Source organism: Crocodylus porosus, unplaced genomic scaffold (genome assembly GCF_001723895.1).
Source record: "Crocodylus porosus isolate Cpor-Errol unplaced genomic scaffold, CroPor_comp1, whole genome shotgun sequence".
NCBI lineage: Eukaryota > Metazoa > Chordata > Crocodylia > Crocodylidae > Crocodylus > Crocodylus porosus.
The window spans coordinates 2,648,358-2,665,374 of record NW_017728915.1 but is presented as its reverse complement, the minus strand read 5'-3'; the positions used below and the strand labels follow the sequence as shown (position 1 = coordinate 2,665,374).

Genomic DNA, 17,017 nt, shown 5'->3' with positions numbered 1-17,017 from the left:
TACCCTCCCCCAACCCCAAAAGACAGCTGGAGTCAGCTGTGTCCAGCACGGTAAGGACTGCTATCTGTTTAGTCTATGGCCAAATTTCCAAAACAGCACCAAATCGTCAGATCTGATTGGGCCAAATCATATTGGGACAGTGATTTGAATCTCTTAATCAAATCACTGTCCCTCCAAATGGCCAAATCCAAAACTAATGCTTGATGCTTCACACGGGCCTACCAGCCAGAACCCATGCACACAGCCCCGACCCGACTTGCTCAGCGTGGGCAGGCAAGCCCAGAGCAGGCACAACAGCAGCAGCAGCAGAGGAGGAAAAGCAGCCCCTCCCCCTCGCTGCTGCAAGGTGCTTCTTGCTGCAGCAGCCCAGAACCTACACCTGGACTGCCCTGAAGCTCTTCCCCACTGCTGTTCCTGCTGCCTATGGGCTACCCAGCAGGGCAGTGGTGACAGCACAGAGGAGCAGCAGGGCAGTCTGGCCATGGACTCTGGGCAGCTGCAGTAAGGGGAGGGACTGCTTCTCCCTCTGCACTGGGCAGCAGCTTCTGCCTGGCCACCACTGTTGCTCAGTGTGAGCGGGCAGTCCAGAACAGGCCAGGGGCAGGCCAAGGCAGGGCTGCATGTGCAGGTTCCAGCTGGCCCAGAGCCGGTCCACTCTGCTGCGTGGAGTCTAGAGTGAATGCAGGGTGGGCTGGGCTGGGGTCAGAGCTGTGCACATGGGTCCCTGCCAGTACTATGGGGCTTAGCCCAGCGGCAGCAGCAGCCAGAAGGAGCCACTACTTCCTGGGCTGCTTAGAAATGCAGTCCAGCTGTGGAGCCACCCCAAGCCCTGTTACATGCCCAGGAAGTGGCAGGATGCACCACGGAACGGACAGTGCCTGGGTCAGGCGGGACTAAGGGACCTGTCGGGGGCTGGACAAAGTCCCTCCATGGGCTGGATTCAGCTGGATTTTGATCACCCCTGCCTTAGTGCCTACCCATAATCCCCCTTTGTTCACATAAACCTCTTTCTGAGAACTCCCACAGTGATGCTCAAACATCCCAAAAGGTGATAAATTTTAGCAAAGTGAACTTTATCATCTTGACGTCCAAATAAACAGACAGGCTAGAAAAATCAAAGAAATAGTTGACATAAAGTTAGGAATGTTGGGTTGCAGAGCTATCCCTGGCATTTTGGTTTGCTGAAGGAGAGATCTCTAGTGCAGAAAAAGGCTGCTGATACAGGAGTCAGTCTCAGCCAGGTGGGTTAATGCCTCATTCATCCACCTTTGGCTGTCTGCTTATGGCAAATACCACCCAGCATCAGCTACTGACTTTGGGTAGTGGTGAGAAGGTTGGCCAGTGCCTTCACTCCCAGAGCAACTGCTTTCATCAGCAACCTCTAGCAGCAGGAATTAAAAACTAGGCTAGTTCATGACACATCCAGGCATAATGCACTGGTTAGGCTCCTCAGACTCCCACTTTCTAAGACATCTGCCCAAGATTATGCAAAGGATACAAAGCTAAGCATACTTACTTTAACATGAAGAGCAGGTTAGGGTTGTGTTCTAGGAGGCCAGGGTAAAGCTGTTGTGTAGCCTCTATAGCCTCTCCCACTCTGCCTGCTAATACTAGTTTCTGTATTCCTGAAAGCAAGAAGAGACCTATTGGTACCAAGGAAAGCCCAGCAAGAACAGCAACCACACTTACTAAGATAGCCTCTGGAAAGTCCCACGCAGCTCAGCCTCTGCCCCCACCCTGTCACCCACAAAGGATTTTTAAGTTGGGTTTATGACTTATTTACATATTTATGATGGGTGGAAAAAATCTGAGAGAGTGGAGGATAGGATCTGCCAAACCCAGCAGATAATAGGAATATGGGGTCTATGTTCTGCTGGAGAACCAATGCAAGGTACAAGGGACTATGTACTGTGATCCTTTCACATCCTGATAAAGGAAGGTGGGGTGCTTAATGTGAAAGAAAGGCTTCTTGTAGTTAAGCTGTTAGCAAGTCTTTCATGTTAAGCAGGAGACAGCAGGCAGGGCAATCAGATTGAAGAGGGAAATGACAGCTTGCACCACTCAGCTTTTCCACATGAAAGACATAACCCAAAACCAGGCTCACATCAAAGGCTCAGGCAAGGCCAACATTTGGAAGGCTTTTCCTATATGGCTACCTCAAAATGCTAGGATTGACAAGGCATTCTTACAGTGGAGCAGCTTCTAGAAGCAAAACTGCACATTAGCTAGTACAGCTTATTCCAGACCCCTTCCAAAAGAAAACGAGCTGTGCCAGCAAACCCATGCTGCTGCAGTGTAATTGTGTGTGTGTAGTATGCTGGCACACAACAGATGCGTGTCAGCATAGCTGTGGCAGTCACAAGCTGCAACCCACCATACTCCTGAGCTGACACAGCTATATTGGCAAAGTCTAACCAGCTTCTGTAAGATGGCTCCACGAACATCACAATGGCTGAACTGGTATAAGCTGAACATTTTTAGGAAGCTCAGGGATACAAAAGTTACCAAGATAATATTGCAGGTCACCACACTATTTTGGTTCTGGCCTAGCCCTTGCAGCTTCTGCTGACAAACTGCTTTGGAAGTAACTCACAGGTGCAGAGACAGTCCATTCACCAACCCCATCCCAATGCACCTGGACAAGCTGCTCATTTACAGCACTGTAGATGGTGGTATTTTTCCAAGTTTAAGCAATAAAAACAAAAACACTTTGCATTTTCCTGTGATAATCTCAAGGTATTTTACAAACAACTGGAGACTGGCTATAAGCCTGTAACAGAAGGAAGTAATAACCTTGTTTTTCACCTTCTTGGTTCCAGGGTTAAAGTTTTCTCAACATAATACAGGTCAGTGACAGAGATGGAAACAGACCCCAGCAGTCCTGCTGGCCAGTATCCTGCTTCAGAACTATGCTGTGTTGACTTCTTAGAAATATCCTTTCTTCATGTACATTAACAACTGCCTATTAACTACAAAACACCGCTTTGGGACGCTGCACGAAAGTAAGATTTCTAGCACTGAAGCCCAAGGTCTGTATTTTGGGGCCTCTTCCACTTTGCTCCCTGCATTCCTCCTGTTCCCCTCCGTAGCAGTTTTTATCCTCCTTTACTTTCTTATACCTTTTTCTTTTCTTGTTTAAAGGCTTCCACTGCTGCTTCTCTACTTTTGATGCTTCCCTCCCCCCTTTGATTCTATTTCTGTCTTCCTGCCTCTGCTGCTCCTTTACCTATTTCTTTCTTCTGTTTTTCCTGATCTCTTCTAATTAGCCCCAGTTTCAATGAAATATCAGACCTTTCCTTTTCTTTCTGCTTAGTCTCCTTTTACCAGCTGCATTTGGCTGTGCTGTCCTACCTTGGGCACTCCTCCCTCAGGTCTGCTGGGTAACCTGATTATTACTGATAAAAGCAGTGACGTGAAAGCAGTCTGAAGCCTACAACACCCTTAACATTCTGCAGCCACTCCCTTTTCCAGTCAAAAGTAGCAGCAAGGGCCGTCTTGCCCAGTTCAAGTTGTTTTTGCTTTGCTGTACTCCAGTTGTGGCATGTCCACTGAGGAGGGCAGACCTACAATCCTTCTACTGACATGAGTGATGTGAGAGTACTGCTAGGCAGCAGCTGCAAGTCATTCTAGGCTGCTGGGCAGAAGATCTTTCAGCCTGGACACTCTTTAAGAGTACACATATTGTGTGTAGCAGACAACTACAAGGAATGCAATGCAGCTGGAATATGACAACCATGTGGCATACAGAACATAAGGAAAAGAGAGCAGACAGAGAAAGTCAGAATGTCAGTGGGCTGCAGGTACAAATTAAACTCTGAACAGTCAGGCCAGGATGGTGACAGATTAGCACTTGATCCAACACACCAAATATTAGGGGAAATCAAGATATCATATTCCAATTCCCTCCAATTCCTTAGTGGGCCAAAGAGGTCTTCTTTATACACCTATTTTTTCATCTCAGGGTTAAGATCCCATTTTAGGGAATGAATTAGAATGGCTCAAAGAAGAAACAAATCCTACGCATGTGAAATCTGGTGGCATTTAAAGCACTACAGATTAGGAACTGTATTACAGTAGCTAAAGTAGCAGGTAGAGCAAACAGGTGGTGTGTGTGTGATTCTCCCCCACCTACCTCTGCTCATGCACTGTGTCATGAACCTACAAAGCACTGCAAGATGCAGAGAATGTAAATGAACTCAAACTCTGCCATGAGTCAATTTGCTTCATTAGTGACAGGTATTCCAGCTGAAACAAGCCAATGTATTAAGCCTTTAAAATGGTCAGTGCCATAAAGACTAACAGGACTGTTCCTGCAGCCAAGGACTGGACTTGAAGACCACAATCACAAGGAATCTCTGGGGGCTCAGAGCAAAGATTAAAGATCAGCTCATTTAAAATCAGATGCAATAGTTTGAGCTTCCCCTAATTAAGCATAATTTCCAAGAAGATATCTCTTGCTTGGAACAACTCTATCTTGATGTGCCATACTGCTGGGTCTTGGAGTTCCTCAATTACTTTACTTCTATGGCTTTATGTTAGTGGGATACTTGGGACCCTTGGGCAGCCTGTCTCAATGGGTGCAGGCAGAAATCATGTAGGCTGGGCAATCTAGACTGAGGCAGGCAATTCTTTTGGGTCAAGTGCTGCTTAACGAGTTTTGGTGAGCTGTCAAGGTCTGCAAGGGTAGCCCTGCCCCTTGACAGGTGCCTCCGCCACTGGTTCCTCCTTTTGCCCCCAGACATATCCTCTTTGGAAAGGGGGGTGCCATCTTGGTACCAGAAAAAAACACCAAATTATATACTAAAAATTAAACATTGACAATAACATTTTCATTTCATTTTTTTAAATATTTTGTCTTGATTTGTGCATTGTATATATAGAAGTGATTGCATAACAACTCAAAATGAAGTCTTACCTTTGTATATTGTAAGTGAGTGTAGAGATGTGGGGGATATGGAGGGGTGGGTATGGGGTTTGTGGGGGACTGTGGATGTGGGTGGATATGGGGATAAGTATGAGGGGTTAGTTGGGGGAGAGTTTGTGGAGATGGGGTCTGTGGATTGGTAACTAGGGTGAACGCAGGGGGTGAGCGTGGGTGCGTGTGTTCAGTGCCATAGTAAGAGGGGGGCGAGTGGGGCAACTGCACCAGGCACCAAAGCAAAAGGGCACCAATAGATGCTGCCCAGCTGGGGTGGGGTGTGGGATAGTGCTGCAAGTGGCTTGTTTGGCGGGGGGGATGGGGGGAAGGCAGCTCCCTCTGCTGCAAGCACTCCCAGGCAAGCATGGGGGGGGAGGGGGGGGAGTGTGCTCTCTGGATCTGCGTGCAGGGCAAAGGCAGGATGCTGCTGTGGGCTTTGCCCCAGGCCCCAAACTTCTTTGCCATGGTACTGTGTGTGTGGTGGGCTGTGTGCATATAGCAGTGGGTGGGGCTCCCCCCAGAGACGTGTGTGTGTGTGTGTCGGGATGGGGTGCATGTGGGGTTTGCAGGAGGTGTGGGTGAGGGTGTGGGTGGGTGCAGTGTTTGTGGGGTGTGTGATTTTGTGGAGGAGGGTGTGGCTATGGTGGGGTGTGCATGGGAACCCTGTACATGCTCCCCATATAAGAATCAGCAGCCACCCCCACCCACAACAACTCAGAGCCTGCCCACCCTGTGATGCCTCCCCATCACTGCCAGGACTGTGCAGCACCAACATTCCCTGCGCCCACTCCAGACTAACCTCCACCAGAGTGGATCAGCTGGAACCCGGGCACAGCCTTGACTGGCTTGCTCCACACTGCCTGATTGTGGTGCGTCCTGCTGCCCCCTGGGCATGCAATGGGGCTGGGGCATCTCTGCACAACAACTGCCTTTCTAGGCAGCCTGAGTGGCAGTGGCTCCTTCCAGCTGCTGCTACTGCTGGCTCCAGCTCTATGGTATCGGCTGGTACCTGCCTTGACCCCATGTGCCCGCTCTGGGCTCATCCGCCCAGGCTTGGCAGCGGCAGTGTGGAAAAGTGGCTATTGCTCCATGCAGGGGAAAAACCGGCCCCTCCCTTTCCCCACAGTTACCTGCTGTGCCACTTGGAGGTGGAGTTGATGACAGTGGAGATGCAGGGCAGCCTGGTCCAGGCTTTGGGCAGCTACAGCAGGGAACTGCTGGCAGCAGAAGTGGAAGGGACTGCTTTCCTGCTACACTGAGCAGCAGCTTTTTTCCCATGCTGCTGCTACTGAGCTTAGGCAGGTGAGCCTAGAACAGGACCAGGGCACGCCAAGTTGGGGCTCTGTAGCGTGGGTCCCCACCAGTACTGTGGGGCTGGGGCCAGCAGCCGCCGGAAGAAGCCACCTGCCACCTGGGCTGCCTAGAAGGCAGTCCAGCTGCAGAGCTTCCCCACCCCCACTGCATGCCTAGAGGATGGCAGGATGTGCCACGGCTGGACTGTGGCTGGGCCAAGGGACCTGCCGTGAGCCAGAGAAAGACCCACCATGGACCAGATACGGCCCATGGGCTGTATTTTGCCCACCCCTGATCTAGGCACTTAGGAGTCTAGGTCATTTCACAGAGTTTGCAGGGAGTGAGGGCCCTTACAGTGAATGAGACAGACAAGGGGTGGGGTGCAGAGATGGTTGTGAAGGAAAAGTGCTTACTTTGCCTATTTTTTATGGAGGCCTGATCTTCCTGGATTGTGGTGTCTGTCACTCTGGCAAAGGCAGTTGCTGTTGCACAGTACCCATGATGAACCAGGTAGGAAGATACCATGCTAGGAAAAAACAAAATGCAACTAGCACAATATACATCAATAAAACAGAGTTCTAACAAGAAAAGGAAAAACCGTCTACACAGTAGAAAATGCAGTTTTAATGACAAAACTCAGCCCTGATAGAACATAACTAGTATCTTATTTCTAACTTATATCTAGACACCTGTCTACTAAGAACTGGACAGAAACACCAAATAAAGACTCCCAATAACTAGCTCTCCATTCTTAGTTATAATCAACCTGGGCTGGGCAGGGTGAAATCTCCTAATTAGGTCACTTAGTATTCTATTACCAATGCTCTAAGCTACTGTTAATGAAGCAAGCAGGTTCCTCATTTTACAAACAGGAAAACTAAAGTGTGAAGAGACATAATGACCTTCCCAAACAATCAGGGATAGCTGGAAGAACTCCAGAATCCTGTGTTTTGATTATTACATTTTTCTTTCAAAGGATAACTGTATGGCTTTCTTAACAATTACACTTATTCCCAGACACCAACAGGAGGTGCTTTACTATCTAGTTAGAATTTGAACAGTTATTTAACACATGCCTTAATGACTTCCTAACTGTGTTTTCATCCTGAAGTGTTAGAGGTAAACAAATATTGACATGGTAGTGCCAGAAAATGTATGTAGTAGAAATATATTTCTCCAGTGACTATGGAGACCTTTGCCTATTGATTCCATTTTGTACCTTTTCATTTAAAGGTTAGTCCTACTCACACATCATCAAAACCCTAAAGAACTGGCACTCAGACTGACTTAGCTTACCAGCTGATTACACTGGACCAAAGAGAAGATGGGGTCCAAATGGAGTTGAAACTAATAATCTTCTCTAGAGGAGGGAAATATTTTTAGGAATCAGCAACACATCTGCAGTTCAAATCTGATTAACAAGTTTGTTATTTTTAAAAACTGTTTGGTCAATTGCAATGGGACTACTACCATTCATTGCCTTAAGTATCTGAACACTTGCAGTGACCTCTCTACTGCAAATACAAAACATACTCAACTCTACTTTAACGAGTTGCTTGGGATATAGGGAGCAAACAAATGGGCTGTTCTATGTTCCAAAAGCTTCCCATCCCTCAAAAATATCTGGAGTCTATTTTCTATCCTTATTTTACTGCTAAAGGTATACATAGGAGCAAGCTGCAACCGAAACATTGTTTATTTTTAATAGCTCATCTGCTATCAATCTTTTGTTCCCATTTGCTTCACTACAGCAAAATGCATAAAAAAAGATAGCCATGCTGGAAACCAATACCAGCACTCAAACTCCTTAAGCAGCAATCTGTTCTCCTGTAGGCAATCTTGGTGCAACCTGGAGAAATAGGAGTCATTTTATGCCAAGATTTTTCTAAAACAGTTTGCAACAAAACTGTAATCTGCAGGTATCTCAAGGTTAAAATCAGAAATCATAGAATCATGGAAAATTAGGGTTGGAAGAGGCCTCAGGAGGTCATCTGGGTCCAACCTCCTGCTCAAAGCAGGACCATTTCCAACTAGACCACCCCAGCCAGGGCTTTGTCTAGCTGAGTCTTAAAAACCTCCAAGGATGGAGATCACACCACCTCTCTGGGTAACCTGTTCCAGTGTTTTACTTCCCTCCTAGTGAGAAAATTCTTCCTAATATCTAACTTAACCTGGGACATAACGAGCAAATCTCTCTTACTAAGTGCCTGAGTTCACTAACGGCTGAAACACTAAGAATACAACAATTCAACCTAGTAGTCAGAAGGAACCCAAGAAATGAGCTGGCTTTCATTTATGTTCAATTCAGTAGCTAGAACTATCCAGTTCCTTCCTGCGGATCTTTAAATTATACTATGAAGGTAAATAAAAAGCAAGAGTCTTCCTGTTAACTCTGTTTTTGTCCCTGACACTACATCAACAGCCAACAAGTTGCTGTTGAGCAGTACAGTGCCCTGTTCTTTGTGACAGTTCATTATTTTGACTTAAATACCAGAGGCATCTAACCTACAACCACTACAAAATGCTTCACATTGTCTTGCATGGTGTCATATTTCCAGTGTGGGCCAGCTCTCCTCAAGTCTCTGGGAAACATTTCTCCTCTAAGGTCTATAATAAAACGCATCAAATAACCCTACACTAGCTTTTCTGACACATTGATTTTTGCACATTGTTAAGGCACAGCAAGCTAATGACTTTCACAAACTCAGGTTATCCTGGGAGTTGTCTCCAAGCCAGTCTATTAAGCATCTTTCCAAGGCCAAATTAAAAGCATTTTCCAATTGTGAAACCTGTTGAGAAACGCCTAAGGGCATTCCAACCACAAACACCTACTAACAAACAAACCGCAGAAGCAGACTATACACCCCACTTAGGCTGCCTGCTGTAATCACAAAGTGATTAGAGTCTGAAGTTGGGCGCAACCTACTTCATTTGGCACTTCTCTGGTAGACCTGTACTTTCTTCCTGGAGGACAAGGCAGTTCCCTTTTAAACTACTGTGAATTAGGTGCAGCTTTCCAACTCCTAACAAGACACTAGCAGGAATCTCAGTTAGGCAAAGTTCAGGTACTCCTGCATTAGCAGTATTGGAATTTCATACTCCGGTCACCAACACTAACTAAACTACAGGTTCCATACTACTCCTTTTCAGTTTCTCCAATGCAAAAATAAGACCAGTACACATGGACACTAGGGACTGTATCAACATAAAGGGCAGACTACTTATTGATTCACAGCTTTTGTGGGTAACTATACTAGTTTACCATCCACTCTTACTATTGATACCTGTTTAGTGTGGGAGAGCATCACTTGCAGATAGATAGGGAATTCCCATCAAACTACTGCCATACTTACCCTTCCTCAACTGTGGTTGCTAAATCATTTTGCAGACAAGATGTATTAGCAACACAACAGCAATGCTCCCCAGAGATAAGTTCTCCAAGACTGGCCCTTTCAAACTCCAGGACAGATTCCTGAAAACTGAGGATCTTAAGATCATTGGACAAGAGAGCCCTTATATACTGTGTGTAGCACTGTAAACTCCCAAATTTTAAGTCAGGCACTGGAGGAGAAGCCATAACATCTACTTCCCTTTTCATCAAATTTCTCTCAAGATGAGCAGCAGCTTCAGAAATCACTGAATACGTCTATCAATACTGACTCCCCAATGCCCTCAACTGGTTTTCTGGTTTAGCCTTCTCCCCCTGATGAGACACTTACGTTATGTTATAGGGAGCTTGGGTACTACGGCTGTATCCAAACAAGTGTGGCTGTGTGGTATGTTATACCACAGACCCATCCGCGGCGCCACAAACTGCATATTCAGGTGTTTCCACACTACTACCTTGCAGTACAGGGGGCTTTTTGACCCCTGAAGATCCAGGGGTCAAAAAAACAAAAACAAACAAACAAACAAAAAACCTGAGCAGGAAAAAAAAGTAGGGCAGTACACATGGAGGCAGTGTGCACTGCCCAAAGCTGGAACCATGCCCCAGCTGCCAGCCAGGCTCCAACCTGCAGGAGCGATTTGGCTGAAACTTCCCTGGCCCCTAGGACAGGCTGCTGGAGCCAGCACAGTTACTGGCCCCAGCCTCCCCTACACCATCCAAGGCAACTTGCCACATGCCAGAGGGTGCATGACATGGGCATTCCCCAGGTACAAGCAGCAGCAACACAAGGTGTCTCACTGCTAGTTGTCCCTGTGAAACCAAATGTCTGGGTTCATTTGGATGTGGCCTTTGTGAGCAAACGTTTTGGACTGAAAGGAGCTTGAAGAAGTACTGTTACAGATTACTCTGCTTCCTGTGAGGAAAACTATACAAAAGGCATCTTACACCATGACAAGGCTCCAAGTCAGACGCGACACATTTATATTATATCCTCATCATCCACCACTGCCCTTTGAGACTGCTTGTGTCACAGCACATATCACACCACCTACAACACTGTCCAATTTACTACAGGAGTTTTTCTGATTATTATAATCAATACTTTTCTCTTCCTGTAAATTTTCAAGCTTTTGATTTTTGCACTGACAACATGCAACTGCACCAAGTCTGTTACCATGGGAGAAACTTGCGATTTCTCTCCCTTTCCCTGCTGTGCTCAGTGGTAGAAGTAAAACTGAATTCATTGTCCATTCCTCAACTATTATCAAACTTTCACAACTGGCTGGCTCAGTTGCTAACATATTGTGACCACTATCAAGGAGGATGGAGAAGCACATCAGATTCACATTTCTCCTGAAATGAGTACCCTGTTCACTAAAATGCCTTAATGGTATCACTGCTGAAATGAACTCCACATACTAGCCTGGGAAATGGCCTAAGCAAGGGTAGACAGTAATGACACACTGAGTTCTGAATCCTTCCTAGGGGAACACTTGATGATAATGTAAATAGCTTGCCTCTAGGTATCAACAGGATTTCATGGACTGCAAAAGGACACTTAAACCAAACAGGGGAAGGTGAGGGAATGATACTGCCTTTTGATTGATATTGCCTTTTGATTGATCTGTAGCAACTCTTGGCTAGGTGATATTTTAAAGCTTACACAAGACGAGAAGGAAGAGTGAAATAGTTATACTTACTTCTGGAGCATTGCTTGCCACTCGCCTAGTCTGTCTCCTATAGGAAATCTCTTGATGGTGCTCTGAATCTTTGCTCGCCATTCCCTCATGTAGTCTTCAATGTCAAACACAAATGGCTGCTGCCCAAAATTGGCGTCGACTATCTCGCCTGGAGTTTGGAGCCCCACAGTGGGATATAGATTTGACTGCAAACAAAAGAAAACAACCATGTTAAAGCTTCTCAGTGCTTCCTCATGGGCTCTTAGAGGAGCACCTGTATTTTTCTCTGTACCTTGTAACAGCATCCAAAGGAGTAGGTAGCTAGTTATTTTTGTTTTTTTACTGTGACTTGTTATAAAGGGAGCAAGAGACAACTATAGCTTCTGTAGTGTAAGGGAAACCTCTAGATCTTAAGGAGCTCAAGCCTTACCTATCACCATGAACGTGCAACTGAGAAAGGTATTGCATGAACCCAGAGCAGTGAGCGTTCTACCCAATAGACTGTGCTCTCTCTCACAACAAGTATCTGTGACAAGCCAATCTGTCCTTGCTGGGTATTTTGAGATTCTCACACAGCTCAGGATCCTGGATACAAGGATTAGAAGGCATGCCTGTTTTACCAAGAACTTGGTGGGCTCTCCAACTTTTTATTTTACACCAGGCCTATCCAACTGGAAGCCTGTGAGCCACATGCAGCCTGTGAGGGGTTAATATGTGCCCCCTCCCACCAGGGTCTTACCTGGCTGCTGCTTCCCCTCATTACTTTTGCTGCAATAGCAGCCAGATTCTCCAGGCTCCCCACATCTCCTCTGCTGCTTCCTAACTTTATCTCAGAGTGCAGGAGAGCATGGGGAGCTGACGGTGACGGGGCCTCGCCTGGAAGGGGATGGGGATGGGGGGGTTGTACTCATGTGGTGCAGCAGTGGAGAAGGGGGGAAAGAGGATTGTACTCATGCACTTGCATGGTACAGAGGGGTGGGGGTTGCACACAAAGGCACAGGGTGCAGCAGTGGAGGGGTGCAGGTGTGTCCCTGTGGTACTCCTGGTGTGGCCTATAGGCATGTGACCACGGGCATGTAGAATTTGGATAGCCCTGCTCTAAACCATCTTTTCACCTTTACTTTCTTTGCTTCCTGACAAGCAGCCACTATCAAAATCTCTTACAACTCTGACCAGACGTGTGAATCCTTTCAAGAGCACAAGCCACAGAACTGGCTAGCATAGGTGGGTTAGGACACTATGGTTCATTCAGATCTCTGATGATGTCAAAAAGGCCAATTCAATCAAGCCAGCAAGTCCATGTCTAAATTTCATTTTCAAGCTGTTGAGCCAGCAAGATAATCTCCTCCCCAGCAAAAATAACCAATACATTATTCAATTTCTGCAGGGTTGAATATATATGGCCAAAATCTGAGGAGGGGTTCACTGAACACAAAATGTTATTTATAGGAGAAGCAAACTGATGCCACATAAGTAACTCTACCACAATCCTCCCCCTCATCAAAACCTTAGAACATTGCAGTAAAGCTGCCAATTTCCATTAAATTTAGAGGAATAAGAAAGGGCACCACACAGTGCAAGGGATTCTTCAACATTCCATCGTGTGGACCACAGTCTAAGAGTACAACTGGGGGAAAGATGGTTAGAAGAAAGCAGTGTCACATTATATATCACTAGGGCATTTATGCAGGAAAATAATAAATAACTGTAGCTGTTGTTAATGTGATACTATCACCAGAAACAAGGAACAAAGACAACTCCATGTGACCAGCAGGGGCTACCAGCTAATCTGAGGACCACACATTTTGGAACCACTGACCCAAGTGAATACCTACAAGGCATTACAAAAGGCAAGAAAACCATTTACATTAGACCAAAAAAGCTCTTTTCACATGCTATTAAAACAAGGAATAAGATGGGCTCAAATTATAAAGGGAACAGTTGAGCTTTCTTTCTAAGTATGAAATCCATAGAACAATAGAAACAGCACAGTTATTAGGGCAGTCATATGTCCCAGGATAAGCAAGAAACTAACTGCAGAAAAATCCAGAGAGGAACTTTCTTATTTGAGATACAGCAGTAGAGTACAAGTACAAAGTGGTCCTTTCCAAACTGGCCATAATTATGGGATCTTATGCTGACAGCTGTGATACTGCCTTGCAATACAACAGCCTTATCAGTTAAAGGAATAAAACCAGAGGGAATATTGAAGATGTGGTTATTAGATTTGCATGCCACCTGGAGGCTCCTGAATTTTCTGGGTGACAAAGTAAAGCCACAATTCTGCCTTCATCATCTGATACCCTGGCCAACAAATGTTAAATAGCATATCTCTTCCAAGGAGCCACACAGAATACACGGAGATGGCATTACATCTGAGGACATGACTGGTAGACTACCCTATGGTAATGTCAGGATGCATTTGAGATGTTCTATGGTACAAGTGTCATTCTTCACTGGGAAGAAACCTCATTCAAATGTTCTCAGTGATGAAAGAAACCACTGCCTTCTAATCCAAGGTTTCAACAGTGATCTGTATGCTGTGCAGGTGAGACCATGGTATGGCTTTTTCTTTCCCAAAGGAATCTTCCAACAAACCCGGTGCTTAAAACCTTGTGAACTGCAGCATCCTTCTCTGTTTTGAAAGATCTGCATTTGGCACCTGATCAGCAGCCTAAGAAGTGAGCAGTTGGTACTGTACAATTGGAAAATCTGAAATGCCAAGGCAGGGAGTGGGAGAGCAACCCACAATATAGGCTGGGAGAATAACAGAGGAAATAAAGCTAACTGCACTGCTGACTATTTCATCGTACCCCTTTGTATCGCAGACACAAACTGGAGGAACTCTTGGGGCATGGTGGCAGGCAATCAAGATGCAGCACACACTACTCAGTGCCTCATCACTGCAGGTTACTATCAGTGCAAACTGAAGTCACTAGGCAAGGTTGTGACATTTAAAGACTCGCCCTCCATTCAAATATAAGGGATAATACAAAAAATAATATCATGAGAGGGCATATCTCTACAATCTTTACACTGGCCCTCTGAATGATTTTTGTACCACTAGCCCAAGACCTTTCAAAGTCACAAGTTAACCCCCCAAATTTTTTCCATCTGCTTGTTCCTGATTTGTGTGCAACCAGCTCAGAGTTAAAATTTGGCCTCTTTCATGCAAATACAGCCTTCCTTTTCACTGATCAAAAGCCTCTTCACCTGTTGCCTCCTATACCACAAGACTGTAGGGAAGCACCATTTCAACCTCCCTCAAGGGTTCCTTCCTGTCTGCTGAACCAGCTGTGCCTGCTGCCTGGCACCCCGCTTCCTACTCCCTTACCATGTTGTGTGCCAGCCCTACCTCCTACCTTTGCTCATACATTCTGTACCTTCTCTCCTTTTCCCACTGTTGACCTTCTGCTCCTGACAATCCCAGCCCCTCTGGGATTTCTAACAAACTCTTCTCATTACTACTACAGTCCCATTTCTCATGCCTTGATATTCCCGTTCATAGCCTGGTCTTGGCACCACCTTCCTGAGAGTACTTTTGTTTCAGACCTATGAAAACACATGCTGTCTGCAAAGCTACCAGGAACATAAAGTGGCAAAAGCTTTGGGCAAATGGCATTATGGGTAAGGTACTTCAGCAGGCCACGAGCTTGGCTAGGAACAGAGGCCAGATTCAAGTCCAAATTCAGTGGATTTTGGTCACATAACCTTTCCCAACTAGGAACACTACAAATGGATGCTGCCACTGTTAACTTTTTAAAATCTGACAAAAAAAAAAATCACACCTGTTAGAGGACATTAGAACAACACAGCTAACATTAAAAAATGGTTTTGAGCATTTTAAGGGGATTTTTCTGTTTCTGAAGAAATATTTATACGGGTCTTCAGGAAGAAAGAGATTGATTCGGTATGGACCTATACAGTATGTAAGAAAGCTGTACTGGTTTAACCTTTGTGTTAATTTATATTAAATTATACTTTTACAACCTCCTTTGTGGATACTTGTTTTTGATTAAAAACATCTTCTTGCTTTGGTTAGTGTAAACCTGCACCTAGCCAACTAAGTGGATTTTTGTACTACATTTGAATTCATGCCATTAGTTAAACTAGTGTAACTTTCCTATGGAGCGAAAGCTTATGCAACTGAAAAGCAAACAAACTGGAACAGAAATGGTCTTTGGCTAAACTTGTCAAGGATAAAAAGCACCATGTATCATCATTATTAACTTGTCAGGGATTTTCAATGCAATAGTATCCATTAAAAAATGTCTTGAGACTGGAAATCTTTGCATTCATCACTTAACTCCTGAGCAGCACTAAGAGAGGTAAGACAGGGAACAGTAAAGGAAAACATAGTTACCACACTCTCTTCCAGGAAATAATTTCTAGACCAGCAATATGTTGGTTTCTGATGTAAACCTACTGAAGTCAGAGTTACCCCCTGGGAGTGAAGTCAGTCCAAAAACTTCTCAAAGTCAGTTCAGGAAATGGTGCATACGACCAGCGTCTCACATAATAGGCAGCCCTCTGCACACAAATATTTCTCAAAAAGAGCATTAGACAATGATGTGCATGGTCAAAAGCAGCAGCAAAAACTTCTGTTTTCAGGGAATGTGATAGGCAACTTGGAGACAGGGAACTATGAATTTTATAAAGGTCACTCAGGATTTCTGCTTCCAGTCCCTTTTTGTATCTAAGCTTTGAGAACACAATTTTAGCAGTCCTGTGAGAGACTTGCAGAACGTGGTTAATGTTTAGCGTCTTTTTATTCTGTTAAGTTCATTTTGCTATACCTCAATGTAAATGCACAGTGTGTTTCAACTACTCTGGATGGTATCATATTTGTTATATTAATATATAAGCATGTAATGTCAAAAGCACTTGTAAGTTGTATGGCTTCTCAGTATTCTGTTGCATTTCAACACTGCTACTATTCCTGAAGTAAGGCTGTATAACTGAATCTGCAGTAGACTCCAAGGACCACAACCCAGACTAGGGCCTAAGTCTGATAGATACCACTTAAAAAAAAGATGATGATAAATATACGTATAAAAACAGCTCTCTTCTGAGCTTACTATCTGAGAAGCTAACTAACAGGCCATGCAAAAAGTTCTGTGCTAATGGATGAACAAACTATTATTTTATTTATTTTACTAGGGAACCGGGCATGGGGAAGATGAATGGCAGAAATAAACAAGCATGAGGGAGTTAGGGGAGTGAAGGAGAGTCTCTGAAAGGAAGATGAGCATGATGGAGGACAGTAGGTGAGGCTAGCAGTACAGGGACTGAGAAGCAAAAGGTCAAAGAGGTAGCCATTCAGAAGACAGAAATAACACTCAGATTTCAAACTGTGATCAGCAGACTGCTGCCATTACTTGTGTCCAGGACTCTGAACTTGGAAGGCCTCAGCTAGGTGCCCCCTGCTTATGGAGGCCACCTCCCAATAGCGGGAGGCCCTGGTTCCAAACCCCAACCCACCCAAGTGGCAGAGAAAAGCAGCACTTCTCACTTAACTGAACAGTCAGCCAGGTCTGAACGCTCATGTAGGTTCTTGGACAGAGTGCAGGACCTCCATCTAACCCAGGAAGTGCACAGCCCCACCAGGGGGGACGCCTTGTTGGACCTAGTGCTGGCCATGGGTGAAGACCTGGTGAGGGGGCTGCGAGTGCTCGACCACCTGGGCGACAGCGATCATCGCCTGGTGGAATTCACCATCCAGCGCAAGGTGGCAAAGGC

At 45.4% G+C, this 17,017-nt stretch overlaps 1 protein-coding gene across 2 annotated transcripts in view; it reads right to left on the bottom strand.

The window, feature by feature from the left end:
- The window catches only part of LOC109310419 (ran-binding protein 10-like), a 55,584-nt gene that overhangs the window by 14,736 nt on the left and 23,831 nt on the right, over positions 1–17,017 (bottom strand). The window contains exons 3-5 of one of the 2 annotated variants that reach the window (XM_019535533.1): positions 11,300–11,484; positions 6,625–6,737; positions 1,517–1,625 (exon numbers count right to left, since the gene is read on the bottom strand). In XM_019535533.1, the coding sequence (XP_019391078.1) occupies positions 1,517–1,625; positions 6,625–6,737; positions 11,300–11,388 (311 nt within the window). In that variant the 5' untranslated portion in view covers positions 11,389–11,484. Of the gene's footprint in view, positions 1–1,516; positions 1,626–6,624; positions 6,738–11,299; positions 11,485–17,017 lie in introns of those variants that run through there. The other variant, XM_019535532.1, reaches the window with a different exon arrangement.